The sequence below is a fragment of the Cupressus sempervirens genome, chromosome 4, assembly GCF_028749045.1.
Source record: "Cupressus sempervirens isolate cs-2001-9-10 chromosome 4, ASM2874904v1, whole genome shotgun sequence".
NCBI classification, from domain to species: domain Eukaryota; kingdom Viridiplantae; phylum Streptophyta; class Pinopsida; order Cupressales; family Cupressaceae; genus Cupressus; species Cupressus sempervirens.
Window position 1 is genome coordinate 103,512,302 of NC_143121.1, and position 16,845 is coordinate 103,529,146.

Consider the following 16,845-nt stretch of genomic DNA (forward strand, 5'->3'; position numbering starts at 1 on the left):
ATGCTTGGTAGACAAGAAAAATGATCTTGCTAACCAAGTGAGCTCGATAAGAACAGGCTAACAATTGATATGACATTTGTGTAACATCAAAAACAACACACAATTAGACAATTGTATCCAACAAAGGTTCTTTATAGAATATCATCTAAGCCATGTGTTGGTTACAACCACCGCATGGTCAACATGCTACTCTAAACCTTCACCATTTATAACCAAGTGATCTAATTTTTGTTTTTCTTGGACACAATGACATAAATAATAATACATCCCTTCTTCATTGTCTTTAGGTGCAATAACAACAAAAACATGGCCTATAGTGATAAATGTGCAAAATGCAGTCATTAATTCATAAAATACTTAGGTAAAAGTTATAAAGTTACATATTAATATTTAAAAGATATATAGATATATATTACCAAATTGCACTAGATTAGATAAGTGGTCAAAGCCAACAGATGAATCCATCTTTACCATTTATAGTGCTTGTGGGAAATGATAGGTGTCAATTGGGTACAAAACCCATATATCCCATTTGTGCACGCATTCAATCAACTCAAGTCATCCTAATTTTCCTCTACACATGACAGACAATAGCATGCCATTTTTCATGTGTGAATACTTCATGAACTTACATTAGAGCTTCTAAAAGTGTATAGCTCAATTAATCTTGTTAGTGTGCAACAATACTCATATGGTACAATGTTAGTATTATCTATCAACCAAAAATATCTACAAACTATAGACTCACATTCCTTACTTGGACCTATTGTAGTGTTACACCACTAGATGATGGATTTCGCATCTATACATATTGCTTCATTTTTTGACTTTAGTCCTTCATGAGCTAACACTCTTTTGATGCATGTGCCTACACAGTTGTGCTCTCCCTTTCCATGACCAGCCTCTATAAAATTCCACATATCTTAAATTTTACACAACCTATGCATCATGCTCAACCAATAGAACATTCATGCATTCTTGAATTGAGATGCATACTTGTTTGACCAAATAATGTGTTGATGATATGGTATGCCCTTTTTGGCCAAATCTCCATAAAATATTTGAAAATAATGATGTACAAACTTTGTAGAATGTGATTGATCATTACTGATGTAACAATTGTACTCCTTCAAAATCTTCCCATCATCCTCTATACTTATAGGTGAATGCATGAATCTTGTGTGAACAAGTATGCAAATCTGTTGAGAAGTATAATACTTTGCTTGCACCTCATTTTGTGGTTGTAGTGTGTAGTTCTCTGTAAAGTCCACAATCAAAACAATGGTATCTAGTGGAAATGTATACTTCCACAACTTGAATTTCAAATCTAGTCATCAAGCTCTATGTGTATGGCTCGCATACTCGTAGATAATTTTTTCATGAACTCATACAATGGAACCTTTTCAATGAATAAATTACAAATTTTACCTGGTTTCCCATCTTTTAGAGAATACATCACTATCTTATATTTTATGTAATCTACTATTTCATTTCAAATTATGTTCACAAGTTGATAAAAGTTGCAAAGAACAACAAAATAAGCATATACCATCCAAGCATGATTTCTTGTAAAATTGTTGGCCATCCCCTATTTCACATAAATTATTGGATATAAATTCTCTTGAAGATCTTGGTGGCTCATTCATGTCACAATCCCACAAAACAAACTTAGAATGCAAAAACACACATCTATGCCTTAAAACATCAAAATGGTTAGAAAATTAAATATGTATCCTATAACAAGAAGTTGTGAATGTGTGATTTATCTTCACATAAAAAGGTTTACCCATTTCAAAAAATCTTTACTTATTTGAATAAGAGGATGCATACCAATAATTTTTGCAAAAATTTGTGTCTGAGTTGAGTCTTAAAAATGTTTTGCATGTGGGTCATGATTTTGGCTAAAAATCATCCTTCTTACAACATCTCTTTGATTAGGGGAAACATGTCTTTTATTTTTCTAAAAATCTTCGATCAATGATTTCAAAGCTTTACTAATTTCTTTATCTTTTTATGGTAGTCTACCACTAAATGTCCATAACTCATTTTTTGTTGGATGTTTCAATCTCTCATGCCTTAGCATGGATCTCTGTAGAGTACCTCCACCAATTTTTAACATTTTTCTTTTCTTTCTCATGAGTTGAGCTTTCTTCATTTGGGTACTTACTATTGTCAATGTAAGTACTTGTCTTGTGATATTATTATCTTTGGTATGTGATTTAGAACCCACTTTGTCATAAGCACTCATTAGATTCTTTATCATACTTTTCTCATTTGAATCATCCATCATTCTTAGCTCACGAATCTTCATGATAGACCTAAATTTAAAATTCTTCACCATTTCAAAAAAAAATGGGCATTGACCTATAATATTTAATTCTTCAAAGAATAATCTCCAAATACAATTAACTTTTATTTGACAAGTATACATGCTAATCTTGTTAGGAATTGATTTCAAAATGTTAGTATCAATATCAATCAAATATTTTGGTCTTCTAAAAGCAATTCTAGAAGGTGTTATAATCTCTTTCATTCCTTCAACATTTTGAGCATCAACATAAGGTTGAGTGTTTTGAATAGCTTGAATTGAAGATGATGTGCCTTGGCAATAAGATGCAAAAGATGGAATATCACCTACTTAGTATGTTGATGTTGTGCCTTCAACATGATATGATGAAGCGTCTACATTGTCAGATCTCTAAATTAGAATCTCATCAACATGAGAGAATGATATAACTCCAATGTTGGAAGATGGTGTAGCTTCACAATTCAATTGTATTCTTGAAAATAATAGTCTCATTTCTTCTCTTTGTCTTTCCAATTCTTCCTCTTTATTTCTTTGAATCGGTGGTTCTTATTCCTCTTCAAAATTCAATTCTTCATTATTGCTTTGCAATTTTCTTTGTTCACATAGTAGTTTCATTTTATCTCTTTTAATTGCCAAATCTCTATCTCTTCATTTGTTTGAGTTTTTGGTTTCTTCCTTGGCATGATGATGCTTTCTATATGTCTAATTATTCAAACATCTGAATTACTTACAATTTGTAAATTACAAATCATTCAAATACATATAAAAACTACAATTATTTCAATGAATAAACAATATATATTAAAAAAATTGCCAAATTTCTAACCATGTCCAAATAAAAATTCATTCAAGCATAGAAATTTCAATGAATTCACTATATATTAAAAAATATGTCAAATCATAATGAAATTTGTTTCTATATAACAACAAAGAATATTTAAAAAGGACTACACTAACATTTTGTATAGAAAGAATATTCAAAAAGCCTTCAAATAACGTATCTAATGATTGAATTTGGTGTTTTCTAGCTTCAAATAGAATGAAAGAATGTTCAAAAAGCCTTCAAATAGTGTTTGCTAACTTCCAACAGCTTGAAACCTATGTCAGAACAATAGAATACACAATAGACAAAAAGTAGAATATGGATCAATAGGGACCCAAACTTGCTTTATGACCATTTTTTGGTGTTTTCATATAGTGTGTACAAACTATAGCATGTAACTAATATAAAGCGTGTATGCAATATGTGAAAAATAATCTCTCCCTATCCCACCATCCCCTATCCCCTACTCTCTCTCTCCTCTCCCATCCCCTACTCTCTCTCTCTCTTGGTCTCCCTCTCCTACTCCCTCTCCCATTACCTACTCTCTCTCACTCTCTCTCTCCCATCCCCTACTCTCTCTCTCCCATCTCCCATTACCTACTCTTTCTCCTCTCCCATCCCCTACTCTCTCTCACTCTCTCTTCTCTCTAATCCCCTACTCTCTCTTACACTCTCTCCTCTCCTATCCCCTACTCTATCTTGCTCTGTCTCCTCTCCTATCCCCTACTCTCTCTTGCTCTCTCTCCTCTCCCATCCCCTACTCTCTCTCTCACTCTCTCTCTCCTACTTCCTCTCCCATCACCTACTCTCTCTCTCTCTCTTCCATCCCCTACTATCTTGTTCTATCTCCCCTCTCCCATCCCCTACTCTCTAGATTTCTCACACACACTACCATCCCCCTCTCTCTCTCCCTCTCCCACTCCCTCTCCCACCACCTACTATCTATCTCTCTCTCTCACTCTCTCTCCCTTTATACTCCCTCTACCATCCCCTACTCTCACTCTCTCTCTCCCATCCCCTACTCTCTCTCTACCACCCTTACTCTCCCTCACACTCTCTCCCATCCACTACTCTCACTCTGTCTCCCATCTTGTACTCTCTCTTCCACCCCCTACTCTCTCACACTCTCACAACCTCTCTCTCATCACCTACTCTCTCTCTCTCTCTCTCTCTCTCTCTCTCTCTCTCTCTCTCATCCCCTACTCTCTAGATCTCTCACACACATAGCCATCCCCCCTCTCTCTCTATCTCCCACTACCTACTATCTCTCTCTCTCTAACTCTCTCCCTCTCTACTCTCTCTCTCCCATCCCCTACTCTCACTCTCTCTCCCCCATCCCCTACTCTTTCTCTACCACCCTACTCTCTCTCACACTCACACACACTCTCTCTCATCCCCTACTCTCTCTCTTACACACACTTCCATCCTTCCTCTCCCTTTCCCTCTCCCACTCCCTCTCCCACCACCTACTCTCTCTCTCCCATACCCTACTCTCTCTCTCTTTCTCCCCCCTCTCCCATGCCATACTCTCTATTTTTCACACACACACACCCATCCCCACTCTCTTTCTCTCTCTCTCCTCTCCTCTCCTCTCCCATCCCTTTCTCTCTCACTTGCTCTCCCTCTCTCACTGCCTACTCTCTCTCACTCTCTCTCTCTATCACTCTCACTCTCTCCCTTTCTACTCTCTCTCTTTGCCATCCCCTACTCTCTCTCACTCTCACACTCTCTCCCATCCCCTACTCTCTCTCTTACACACATTCCCATTCTCCCCCTCTCTCTCTCTACCAACCCCTACTCTCTCTCGAGCTACTCTCTCTCCCCCCTCTCCCATCCCATATTTTCTCTTTCACACACACACACTCCCATCCCCCCTCTCTCTCCTCTCTCATCCCCTACTCTCTCTCTTATCCCATTCCCTACTCTCTCTCACTTGCACACTCTCATCCTCCTCTCTCTCTCTCACTCTCCCTCTCCCACTCCCTCTCCCACTGCCTACTCTCTCTCTCCAATCCCCTACTTTCATCATCTCTCTCCCATCCCCTACTTTCTCTATGCCACCCCCTACTCTCTCACACTCTCTCCCATCACCTACTCTCATTCTCTCTCTCCCATCCCCCACTCTCTTTTTTACACACACTCCCATCTCCCCCCTCTCTCTCCCTTGCCCACTCCCTCTCCCACCACCTACTCTCTCTCACACTCTCTCTCCCATCACCTACTCTCTCTCTCCCCTCTTCCATCCCCTACTATCTCTCTTTCACACACACACACACCCATCCCCCTCTCTCTCTCTCCTCTCCCATTCCCTACTCTTTAGATCTTTCACACACACTCCCATCCCCCCCTCTCTATCCCTCTCCCACTCCCTTTCTCACCACCTACTCTCTCTCTCTCACTATCTCTCTCCCTCTCTATTCTCTCTCTCTCCCATCCCATACTCTTACTCTCACTCCCATCCCCTACTCTCTCTCTACCAACCGTACTCTTTCTCACACTCTCTCTCATGCCCTACTCTCTTTGTTACACACACTCCCATCCCCCCTCTCTCCCCCCCTCTCCCACTCCCTCTCCCACTGCCTACTCTCTCACAAGCTACTCTCTCTCTCCCCTCTCCCATTCCCTAATCTCTCTCTTTCACATACACACACATGCACTCCCATCCCCCCCCTCTCTCTCTCCTCTCCCATCCCCTACTCTCTCTCTCTCTCTCTCACTCCCATGCTCCTCTCTCTCTCTCTCTCTCTCTCTCTCTCTCTCTCTCTCCCCATCCCTTACTCTCAATATCTCTCTCTCCCATCCCATACTCTCTCTCTACCATCCCTAGTCTCTCTCTCACTTCCTCTTTCTCCCATCCCCTACTCTCTCTCCTCTCTCCCATCCCCTACTTTCTCTCTCTACCACCCCTACTCTCTCTCACACTCTCACACTCTCTCCCATGCCCTACTATCTCACACACACACACTTCCATCCTCTCTCTCTCTCTCTCTCTCTCTCTCTCTCTCTCTCTCTCTCTCTCTCCATAATTAGATCTCTCTCTCTTCCATGCATGAAAAGAAATATTAGAAACCATATATGTTCCAATATCAAATAGAAAAACAAGGAGAACATGATATAATGTACCATAGATGTCTCAAGGCCAAATGAAATAGCCAAGAGCATGACATCATCAACATGTCTAAGCCCCTCCTCAGTCATCAATTAAACATGAATGAAGATCACACACACGTATAAGTCAGTATGGGGTAAAATTACTCTATTATAAAGATTAACTTTAAATCACATATATGATCGTAACAAAAGAATGTATACATGTACTGACATAGAAGGATCCCATGGCTCTACATGCACCTCTTCTCTTACATAAGGCTATGTAGGCTTTGTAGGCATGTCTAGTGCATCATCCTCCTCAAATAGAAATTGATAATTAGAAAGATCATCTATGGGACCTAAACAAATATTCTTGCATGTTATACAAGTATGACACACACAAACATGTGATGAGCTAGTTGATGATGAACTCGTGCCAACATCATAACCATGGGGAGGCAACTCTGACTTAGCCTTGGATATCAATAGGCTACTCAATCTATGGATGCCTTTAATATCCTAATAGCTAGCCTCTATAATGATATTTGGATGTTGCACAAGAGGAGAGGGGAGACATTAGTAGGGGGGGAAAAGTGCCATCTTTCTTCTATTGGGAAAAGGGTCTATCTTGAGGAGCTCCTCCTACACCCATGTTGGACCTCATGCTCTAGTAGTTTACCTTGAGGCCCAACGTTAAATTTGGCATACAGTTTTCTAATGAAATAGAATGGCATATATAAATTGTTGTGTGGTGGTTTGTCAAAAACCATCCACCAATGATCCCAAAAATTCACACACATAGCCTCATTTGTGCACAATTTAATTAATAATTTAGGCTTTTTAGGGTCTACTATTTTACTAGTTTTTGGGTCCACAAAAAGGTTAACCATATCATCTATAGCTATGTTTAGGGCTGCAACATCATCATAGTCAAACTTATCATAAAAAATGGCATCCATTTGCTCAAACAAGTGAAGAGCATCATTCTGTTCATTAATAACTATTTGAATATTGTCCACTATGGTGTTTAATGTGGATAACATGGGAGCCAATGCAAGTATAGTGTTGTATGTGGTTTGCAAACCCCTCAGTTCAGTAAGATTTTCTTGTATCAAATCTTCAATTCAAGGAGGGTTTTGAGGGGGTGAGGGAACATTTGCTGGATAGTTTTGAGGCGGTACTAGAATGTTTGGTGGAGGCTTTCAGGGAACATTTTTTCATTGCTTAGTGTCATCAATATCATTCAGGTCACGCATACCTATTAAATTGCAAAACACCATTTTAAGTTATTAATTAAAATTTTAAAAATCAACAATTTCTATTGAAAAAACCTAACTTTCAACAATTCTATTTTAGAAAACCTAATTTTAAATAAAATTCATTCAAAATCAAAAAAAAAAAATTAAAAATAGTTACCTCAATCGTATACCCATTCTCGGATCTAATACCTAAAATAGAAGCAAAAACACTACAACAGCAAATGACTATTTTTCTCTCAAGTTGTTTTTTTTTATTTTTAGTTCCTATTTGTAGGTTTTGAGTATTCAATCTCATATTAGATACCCAATATTATATTGAATACTTGATATGATATCAAGTACCTAATAGGATTTGGCCCAACCTTTTTGCATTAGTATTAAGGATGGCTGGAAAAAAGTTAGAGAAGATTTTCAAACATTTTGAAACACTTTAAAACTCCACTTTTTTCATATCACCACTTTTTCGCACACTGTGATCCTGCACATACCCTATGGTTGTTACAAGTTCAATCATCATTTGATTGTGCTCTTGCTCAAGGTATTTTTTAGTGGCTAATATTCATAAATTGGCCAATTTTAGAAATAAATCATTAGTAATTTGGCTAATAATTAAATATTTAATGCAACCTAAATCACCACATTTTTATTAAATTTATTTCTAAAATATTTGAAATCACTCAATAATCTATTTTATTAAAAAAAAAAAAACTTACAGATTCACTACAATATTTGATACATGATTAGATATTATTCACCTAAATATTATATATTATTGAAGAAATTAAAACTAATTCAGCAATAATTATCATAATTATACGTTATTTTAGGGATATATCACCAATATGTAATATTCATTATCGATTTAAAAATATTCCTCATAATCTCCATGAGATAAAACATGCTCAATTTTGATTTGTAATATTCTATGATGCTTAGTAGACTTCCTATTATTATTGAGATTCGTGAATATTTTCTACTCAAAAATTATGATTCCAAAATAATTGTCAATGTAAATAATATTTAAAATTTAAAAACTAACAGTTTCACTAATAAAAATAATTTGGTTTTGCAAAATAATGAAAGATTTGCCAATATTTAATAACTTTTTTCGGAGGCGGGCTTCTTAAAATTTACCCTGCTCTTGCTTCTCTTTCATTTTTTCAACTATCATAGGTATAGGCACCTCGGTATATTTATTTTCCAAGTACTAAGATGTGGAATCTTTAATACCAAACAAGTGCAATCTCATCAGCCTTTTCCATGCTAGGAAGTTCTCTTTGTTCACCTTAGTTATCTCTCTTGTATATCTCAATCTTTATCTTGAGTCCTTCAAACCTTCCTTATAAGCACCAATGTTGCATGATATCAAATTTTATAATGATTTAGAATATTTAAGAGGGGGGGAGGGGGGTGAAGCAGTTATCCTTAAGACCACATGTATTGATTCAACTTTTACTAACTTCAAACAAATTAACCAATCTTAGTAATTCACTCTATCTATATAACATATCATCAACAATTTAAGTTTTCATGAAATTACTTAACTCTCTATCTCTTTATGTGTCGACTTCCAATCAATAGACTATAGTAAAATATAGGATGCATAACAATAACATCCATGCATATAAATAACACTTTGACACTAGGATTTAACATGGAACCCAATTTGGGAAAAACCACCAAGTAACATGCTACCAATTGTTCGCTCTTTTAAAGTGAGCTCAATTAGTAGCCAACCCTATTAAAGGTTATCCAACACAATATTAAATCTAACCCTATTAAACAGTTTAATCCCCTGTTAGGAGCGGCCTTTCTAGACACTTTTTATCATTCCATTACAATGTCACCTTGATTAAAGGATTTACAAAATGATGGTAAGGTCAACCTTGATTAAAAGATTTTGAATGATAGAATGGTTAGAATGTAACATTAAGTTGAATATATAAAGTATGAATCACATTGGAAATTTAGATCTCTATTCGCTCATCTGTTGGCTCACTAACTAACCTCCATTCACATCTGTATTACTCATCTTCTTGGAAACTCCTCAAATAAACACTCTTCACCAAACTCTTGACACTTTAGCTTTTCTATTCTTCTCTTCATGGCTTCTCCTTAAGATCACCAATCATTAACCAACCAACCTTAAGAAAACATCACTTATGCTTCCTTAAATAGGTAATTTTTATCTTTTATCACTTAAACATCACTATTGATCTTAGGGTTAGGTTAGATTATTTGAATCTGTACTTTTTTTTTATCCTCCTCCTTCTTCTAGAAACTTCTAATCAAATCCTTGTCTTTGATCACTTAACAAACTCTCCTTGTACATTAAATGTGTCAATTCATCAATCCTTATCCTTCGAGCCCTTTTGACTAATTCAAAATTTCAACTATGTTAGCCTCAACTTTAATTCTTATTCAAACTGTAACTTTTTCCATCACTTGGAAATCATTGCGTTCTTCTACTCAATCATTACTATGTAGCTTAGCATACATCATATTCTCTCACTCAACATCAAAAGGTGCATTTGACTATTACTATTCTCAATCATTACCAACACTTCTTCATACATTTTATTGGTAGTAACTAATACTCGGCTTGAACTATTTTGATTGGCTTCTACATAAGTTCCTTAATTTTCTACTTCAACTCCTTCATTGACTAACCAACATTGATACTAGGTCAAGCTTATCCTTTTGACTTGTTTGAACTCTAACTTCATCCAACTCTCTTCTTTATTCCATGTATTGATTGATCAACAAATTATATTGTTAAGGACTAACTTATCAAGTGCACGTTGTATTTGCATGATACTTAACTTATCACCACACATCAACACTCACTAGCTCACCTTACTATCTCTTATTTTAAAACCCTCTTCATCAATTAAATAATATGGCACTCTATACTATTAGTAAACTTGTCTCTAATAGGTTTGACACTATGTCTTACCAATAGGTTTGACATCAATGATAACATGATAATTTCTCCAATTGTAGTATCAAAGAGGATTCAATCCTACTTCTTAGTCCCATTCCATTCAGTAATCAGAAAAAGGAGACTTGTGACTTATCAACCCCTAAACACGAGGGATGATTCTTGATACTAAATAGATTATTAGAGATACTAATAGGCATGAAGCATCAAAAGTTTTACTTCATCACTAAACTAAAGAAGCTATAGAAATAATAACAATTGGTTTCATTAAAATCATGGCATTATTTTCTCTCCAATGCATTTGGAAAGCATGACAAAGAGTTATTAAATATTTAGAGTGGGATGACTCTTTATAATAGTATGGTTTTAGTTTTTCTTTAGCTTCAATTTAGTGAGATAATCTTATTAATTATCATAACATGCCTTTCTCTATTTCTTTTCTAAGATAAGCACTTATTTAAAAATGAGATAAGATAATTTAAAGATATTTTGGACTTTAATATGTTGAGTGGGCTTCATAAGACAATGCTAAAAATTATTATTGTTTAACTAACAAATATAAGAAATTTTTCATCTTTATTGAGTCATTAATCCTAGTGAAATGGTTATGAAGCTTTGTACCTCAAGGGGTTGTTATTTTTTAATGGATTGGAAATAGTTGTCCAATAGTCACTTTTAAGTATTTTCCTTTTAAATAATATTTACTCTCACCTACTTTCAAGAGAATGTCTTAATTCAGAGCTAAATTATAAATCGCTCAAATATGGAAATCTAATGTTGATTTTGACACTCAAGTGCTATATTGAAACATTTTGCATGGTAATCTACAAGAGAGATAGATTGAGATTTATCATGTCCCAACCCACATACTATCCCTTTTGCAATTTTGTTGAGTGTTTAAAACATATATTTTTGGATTGTTTATATGTCAAATGAAAATTGTTTGCTATATTTAAAGATCTTTCGGCAATTTTTTAATTGTGATCTGAATTGGAGGAGTGATTCTTGGCTATGGCCTACGAAATTATGTAATTGCATATTTCATTTGATGGGTTATTTTTAAAAGCATTTATGATTTCTAATAGTTTTCATCATACAATTGGTACTCTAAGAATTTACTCTGATAGATTTTCCTCGGTGCATTTTCTTCTTTCACTAAATATGACATTTAGTGATGTGGTCTTTTGACAAGATTCTTCATTTTACTTTAGTTACTGTCATAGCTTTTATTTTTTGTTCAATATAAAAAAATAAAAAATAAAAATAAGTGTTTAGTGCTTCTTACATAAAAATATGAAATATTCATATTGTAAAAATTTTTATTTTATTTGTTATTCTTAATAGATTAGATTATTAAATTAATTAATTTATATTACTTCAAATTATATTTTACAGACTATTTTATATAATACTATTTTATTTTTTCAATTACAATAAACAAGTTTTATAAATTGGGAGAACAACTCATAAAAATGAAATTATAAGTCTGAACAAAAAGTAGAATCATAATCGCAAAATATTCTAAGAGAATCTTTTATGCATGACAATTATAAATTATTTTTACTAATCACCTAGACTTTTTTTTTTTTTTTAAACAATACAAATAATATAAAAAAACAAAAAAACAAAGACAACACAAGCTCCCAAAATATAGAGAACCATTGTTACAAAATTAGAAATTTGGATCGAATAATCTAAATGTTAACATTTGTTAGTGTCTTTTTTAAGATGAAGTAAGTATGGAATAGAAGATTAAAAAATAAATCTGAAACATGATAGCAGAGTAAAATATTTGCTTTTCACTTTCTAGGTGAATACTACAATTAAAAAACGCGTCCATACATTTACGTTTCCATACTACTGACCACCTATACATAGATCCAGTGATTTTTTTTATTGAGAGCACTTTCACTTTAGGTTTTAGCATGCTAGATATTTTATGTACACATGATCTCGCATAGAATTGGCATAGGCAGTGAGATCCATGATTGAAATGTTAATATCGATTTTAATTTGACGAACCTGAAGCCATGAAATAGAAGACATGGCTTTAGTTAGTGGGTTATAAAACATAATATATGTTTCTCAATATGCAAGATCAAATGTTTGATTTTAAATTTGGTCTATATCATAAGTTTCTTATTTATAATTCATATATAATTATGTAGTCTATTCTATTTGTTATCATATATACATTAACGATAAAAAATATATAATATAACTATTATTAAATATTAAATGTATAAATTATTTAATTAAAAATGTAGACGAAATTTTAAAATGTTTATAAAACATATATTTTACTTTAAAAAATAGTTAATGCCAATTGTTTCTTCAAAATACTTGCCTTTTAGGGGGGAGAAAGAAGGAAAAAGATGATAGTGCTGCTGTTAAAGATGGCTGGGCTCCCCTATCCCCCGACCCTTTTTATAAATATGTAACTTTTATACTTTAATTTAATTAAAAAGAAACTATTTGTAAAAAATAATTATAATCATATCTATTGCCTATCAATATGTGCTATTGATACCTTTGCTAGTATTACTATTATAATGGTTTTTATTGATTAGTAGCGGAATAGATGGCACTTTTAATATATATAACCAGTAACAAAATCTCATATCAACAGCTTTATTAGTAGAAACAACTGCATAAGTTAGCACAAAGCTGATGAAAAGTAGGGTCTTATATACAGGTTTTAAAATGCGTACCACATTGTAAATAGGGTCCATTTCTTGTCATAAAAGAAATTGAGATGATGCAGGGCATTAGCTGTGTGACACCCTCTTCTTTTGTCTGACAACGTTGTTTTTGAAAAGAGTGAAACTAACGTCGTATTAGCTTGCATCCATGAAAGAAGAGGACTCCGTGATATAAAATAATGTATGATTTCTTGAGATGGTAACAAATAATTGGAAACAGAGAAAGATCAAACCTATAGTACAACAAATGCAGGTACTTGGAAGGCATATCTGTTTGGTGGGGTCCATTTGCAAGGCTGATATTTTAGGAAACAGATCGTACACAATCTGATGGAGGAAACATCTATCAGTGAAGTTGAAAGGCTCACAAAGAGCCCGCCAGAGATCAAGTCTTTTGTTGAGTGCAAGGTCCCAGACATCTAAAAGGGATGAGGCCGGGACCATGCTTGGCGGAATGGATACCCCTCAGTCCTTGGTTCTTCATCAAAGAGGCTAGGCAAAAATGCTGAACCTCCATCCAAAAAAAAAGAGAGTAAATATTCTGTCATAATTCTGCACCCAGTGCCCATTGCTTTGACCATCTAGTCAGCAATGTCTTCTCTTTGATTTTCACTCATTACGTTCAAATTGTTTATTTTCAAGAAAAAAAAAATATATATTCTGCTAAATTTTCAAAAAAAAAAAAAATCTTTCATTTTTCAAAATTGAATCAATAGTATAGGGAGGATAGGGACTTCCCAAAAAGAGTAGTGATAGAGTAGACTAATAGAGAAAAGTTCCACCAGACCATAAAAGTACTTTCATTTACAATAATATAATTCTCCCTAGCGAAACGAGGAGAATAAACAGTGTCCTGATGTTATTATCATTGTGCTTTGTTATATGACATTGTAGACCTAAACACAAATCATTAATACAATTTCATTAGTCTGATATCTTTACTGTTTGGTCTGAGGATGTATAGTACAGGCACGACTGCATATTCATCAGCAAGGAGGCTGATACTTCAAACAATTTATCTAAGTACACAGCCAAGGAAATAATTCATTATTCAAAAACGGTAATTAAAAAGTTACAATCGAGTTCCCCAATGGCCAAACTCTCCAGAAATCTGAATCCCCCCTTAACTCAAAAGTTGAATTAACATTATAAATTCCTTCAGTTCTTCTTATGCCAATTTTTTTTTTCAGGTTGTGAAGACTGGTAGTTTCATAGACCCGCTTATTTTCTCGCGAGTCTTGTGATTTTAACATTGATTTGGCTTTACACAAAAAAAATGAGCTTTAGCTGGATATTTAATCATATTCCACCAATGCTAATTTTCATGCAATTGAACAGACTCTGATTAAATGAGGAGGCTCTGTAGACCTTGTAAATCATTGATCAATGAGAATGAAATCAAACTTGATCAACTGCAACCACTTTCACAAAACTTGAAAGGTCCACATCCACAACATTGTTAGGCAGATCAACTGCCTCATTTACCTTCTCAATTTCTGGAAGTTTATGAAGTTCATTAGATATGGGCAAGACAGGCTCCGACCTTCTGTAAATAAGGTAAACAACTAGCTGAGTCACTCCTAAAAGGAAGCCAATACCGTTGGGCACCTACAAACAGAAAAGTACGTTAATTACAAAAGAGATGCATAGCTCCTGCCAAAAATTACATGAAAAGGTGGAAGCTTACAGTTATGAAGATATCCTTGGCCATTAGAGAGTATGCAGACCAGACAAATGCGTTCACAGTGCTGAACAGAGAGACCAAAAAAGGCATGTACTTTACACTTTTGGTTCTTATTACATCTCCCTGCAACCATAACAGGAACTCATCAACTTTTGTGAAAAGAAGAATTCAAATTTCACTTGCCGTTTTTGTAGAGGTCAGAGATTTTCTGTATTGGTGAAACTTCTCCTATAAATATAACTTAGAGGAACAGAAAGTTTCATAACTCACCACCACAGATAATGGAGAGGCATACATAACAATTGAAAGGATTACACCTAAAGTGCCAACCAGTGACTGCCTCACATTGTTTGTGTGCAGCGCATAAACAGTGACTACAACCACAACGACAAAAGAAACCATCATTGCAATGGCTAACCGCACTGTTTTCACCTGCCAAACAAATTAGGAATCTGTGTCATATAAAATACAATTATATAATTAACTTCCTGGATAGAATCTAGTTAGGCATAGGAGTTGTTTACAAAGCTTATAAAATCTAGTAGCAAGCAGACGGCCTTCAGCTATTAAATCATAGCTAGCATAATATACCTTTTCCTTCTTAGTCGCAAAAGTCAGAAAGGACAACAGATAAAATATCTCCAAAACAAAGCCTGTGCCATTAATAGTGAGCAACAAAGTACTGTGGGGTTTAACAAATGGAGCTCCGTAGAGTAGCCAAAGACAACAATTGAACAAGGTACACACATATGGAAGTCCTGAGTACTCTTGGGTACAGTTAAGCTTGTATATACGCCAGAATGTTGTCCTGCAATTTCATAATACAGGGATATTTATATATAAGTCTAAGTACGTAGTCTTCATCAATAGTTAAAAGAAAGGTCACATGTTAGTCATGGTCATTTACATTAGAAAAGTTTTCGTGACAGAAAAATATGGTATACACGGTTCTTACATAGGTGACAGAAAAAGTGCCAGTGAAGTTAGATTTCCTGCACCGCATAACACCACGGAACATCAGTTTGTACTCACATACAAATCCAACTCAGTGAAAATCAACTAATGCACTTAAATACATGATAATAAAAATGAGCAACAAATCCTACAGACATACTTGTACATACAAATCAGAAAGAAAATTATAGCAAAATTTGTACATGCATACTTCACAACAATGATAAGATAACAAAAGTCACTCAAATAGAAATTTTTGGAAAGCAACCATTAAGAAGAGGGTATTCTTGTAAGGAAGAAACTATTCATTACAAGTTTTACCATTTGAAAAATCCAACTATTTATGATGCACTTATTCGTGGACAGTAAAAAGTTCAGAGATAGTGGTCTGGATGTCATACCCACAATTCCCACCAAAAGCTGCACAGAAAAGGCCATTGAAGAAAAGAAGGAAACTGCCTTCGTTGTGCTAAAAAGGAAAAATACGTTATGCAAATTGAGATCTTCACAAGAAGAAGATGAAGCTGTGAAAAGAACGACGAGCACTTGAGGTCTTTTATAGGCCACATATCCTGACGATGAAAAACTTGATGTTATCATATACGGCGGAATGTAGGAAGGAACGCGTTGGGTTCGGCTTTACACATCAGACTTATTGGAATCCAGCTCAAATCAAAATGGGTATGGCTAACCTTACACCCAGAGAAGATATTCACAATATTTTCAGAAGATGCCCCGGAATAAAGGTACGAAAGCAGTACATCTATAGTAGGGAGATGCAAAGTGTGGCGATAATTCTGAATGACTGTCAGACAAATAGTTAAATTTTTCATTTTTTAAACATCATAAAAAAAAATATCTACAAGTTTTATTTCGAAGACAGCCGTAGTCCTTCCCTTTCACTAAACTACGCGTAGATTCCATGTCAGCTACACCAATTTGCATTTATATGTAGAAAGGACAGCAAATTGCAGTCAAACTTATCTTCTCACTCAAACCCTTTCGCCAATATTTTACACTGCTTCGCAGATCCAGGCTGTAAATGTAGTAGCCTATATCGTTCCTTCCTTCTTAGGAGTTGATT

At 34.8% G+C, this 16,845-nt stretch overlaps 1 protein-coding gene across 2 annotated transcripts; it reads right to left on the minus strand.

Moving 5' to 3' along the window:
* Window positions 1–14,137: 14,137 nt before the first annotated feature.
* On the minus strand, window positions 14,138–16,283 carry LOC149560150 (bidirectional sugar transporter SWEET4-like). Of its 2 annotated transcripts, XM_089823557.1 has the most exons (6): window positions 16,163–16,283; window positions 15,763–15,799; window positions 15,399–15,615; window positions 15,078–15,239; window positions 14,811–14,930; window positions 14,138–14,731 (listed from the first exon to the last, which is right to left on the minus strand). In XM_089823557.1, the coding sequence occupies exons 1-6, from the start codon at window positions 16,197–16,199 to the stop codon at window positions 14,522–14,524; spliced, it is 783 nt and encodes a 260-aa protein (XP_089679683.1). In that variant the 5' UTR covers window positions 16,200–16,283; the 3' UTR covers window positions 14,138–14,521. The 2 variants fall into 2 exon arrangements, with proteins under 2 accessions (XP_089679683.1, XP_089679684.1); XM_089823558.1 differs by lacking the exon at window positions 16,163–16,283 and having other exon boundaries at window positions 15,715–15,800.
* Between the last annotated feature and the right edge of the window lie 562 nt (window positions 16,284–16,845).

What these genes read in the sequence shown, in the direction of transcription:
- LOC149560150 (XM_089823557.1), bottom strand. Translation starts at nt 16,199, where the DNA reads ATGGCCTTTTCTGTGCAGCTTTTGGTGGGAATTGTGG. An exon ending in GCTTTTGGTGGGAATTGTGG is followed by an intron (nt 15,800 to 16,162) that starts GTATGACATCCA and finishes TATGCGGTGCAG; the next exon opens with GAAATCTAACTTCACTGGCA. An exon ending in CCTCTCCATTATCTGTGGTG is followed by an intron (nt 14,931 to 15,077) that starts GTGAGTTATGAA and finishes TTATGGTTGCAG; the next exon opens with GGAGATGTAATAAGAACCAA.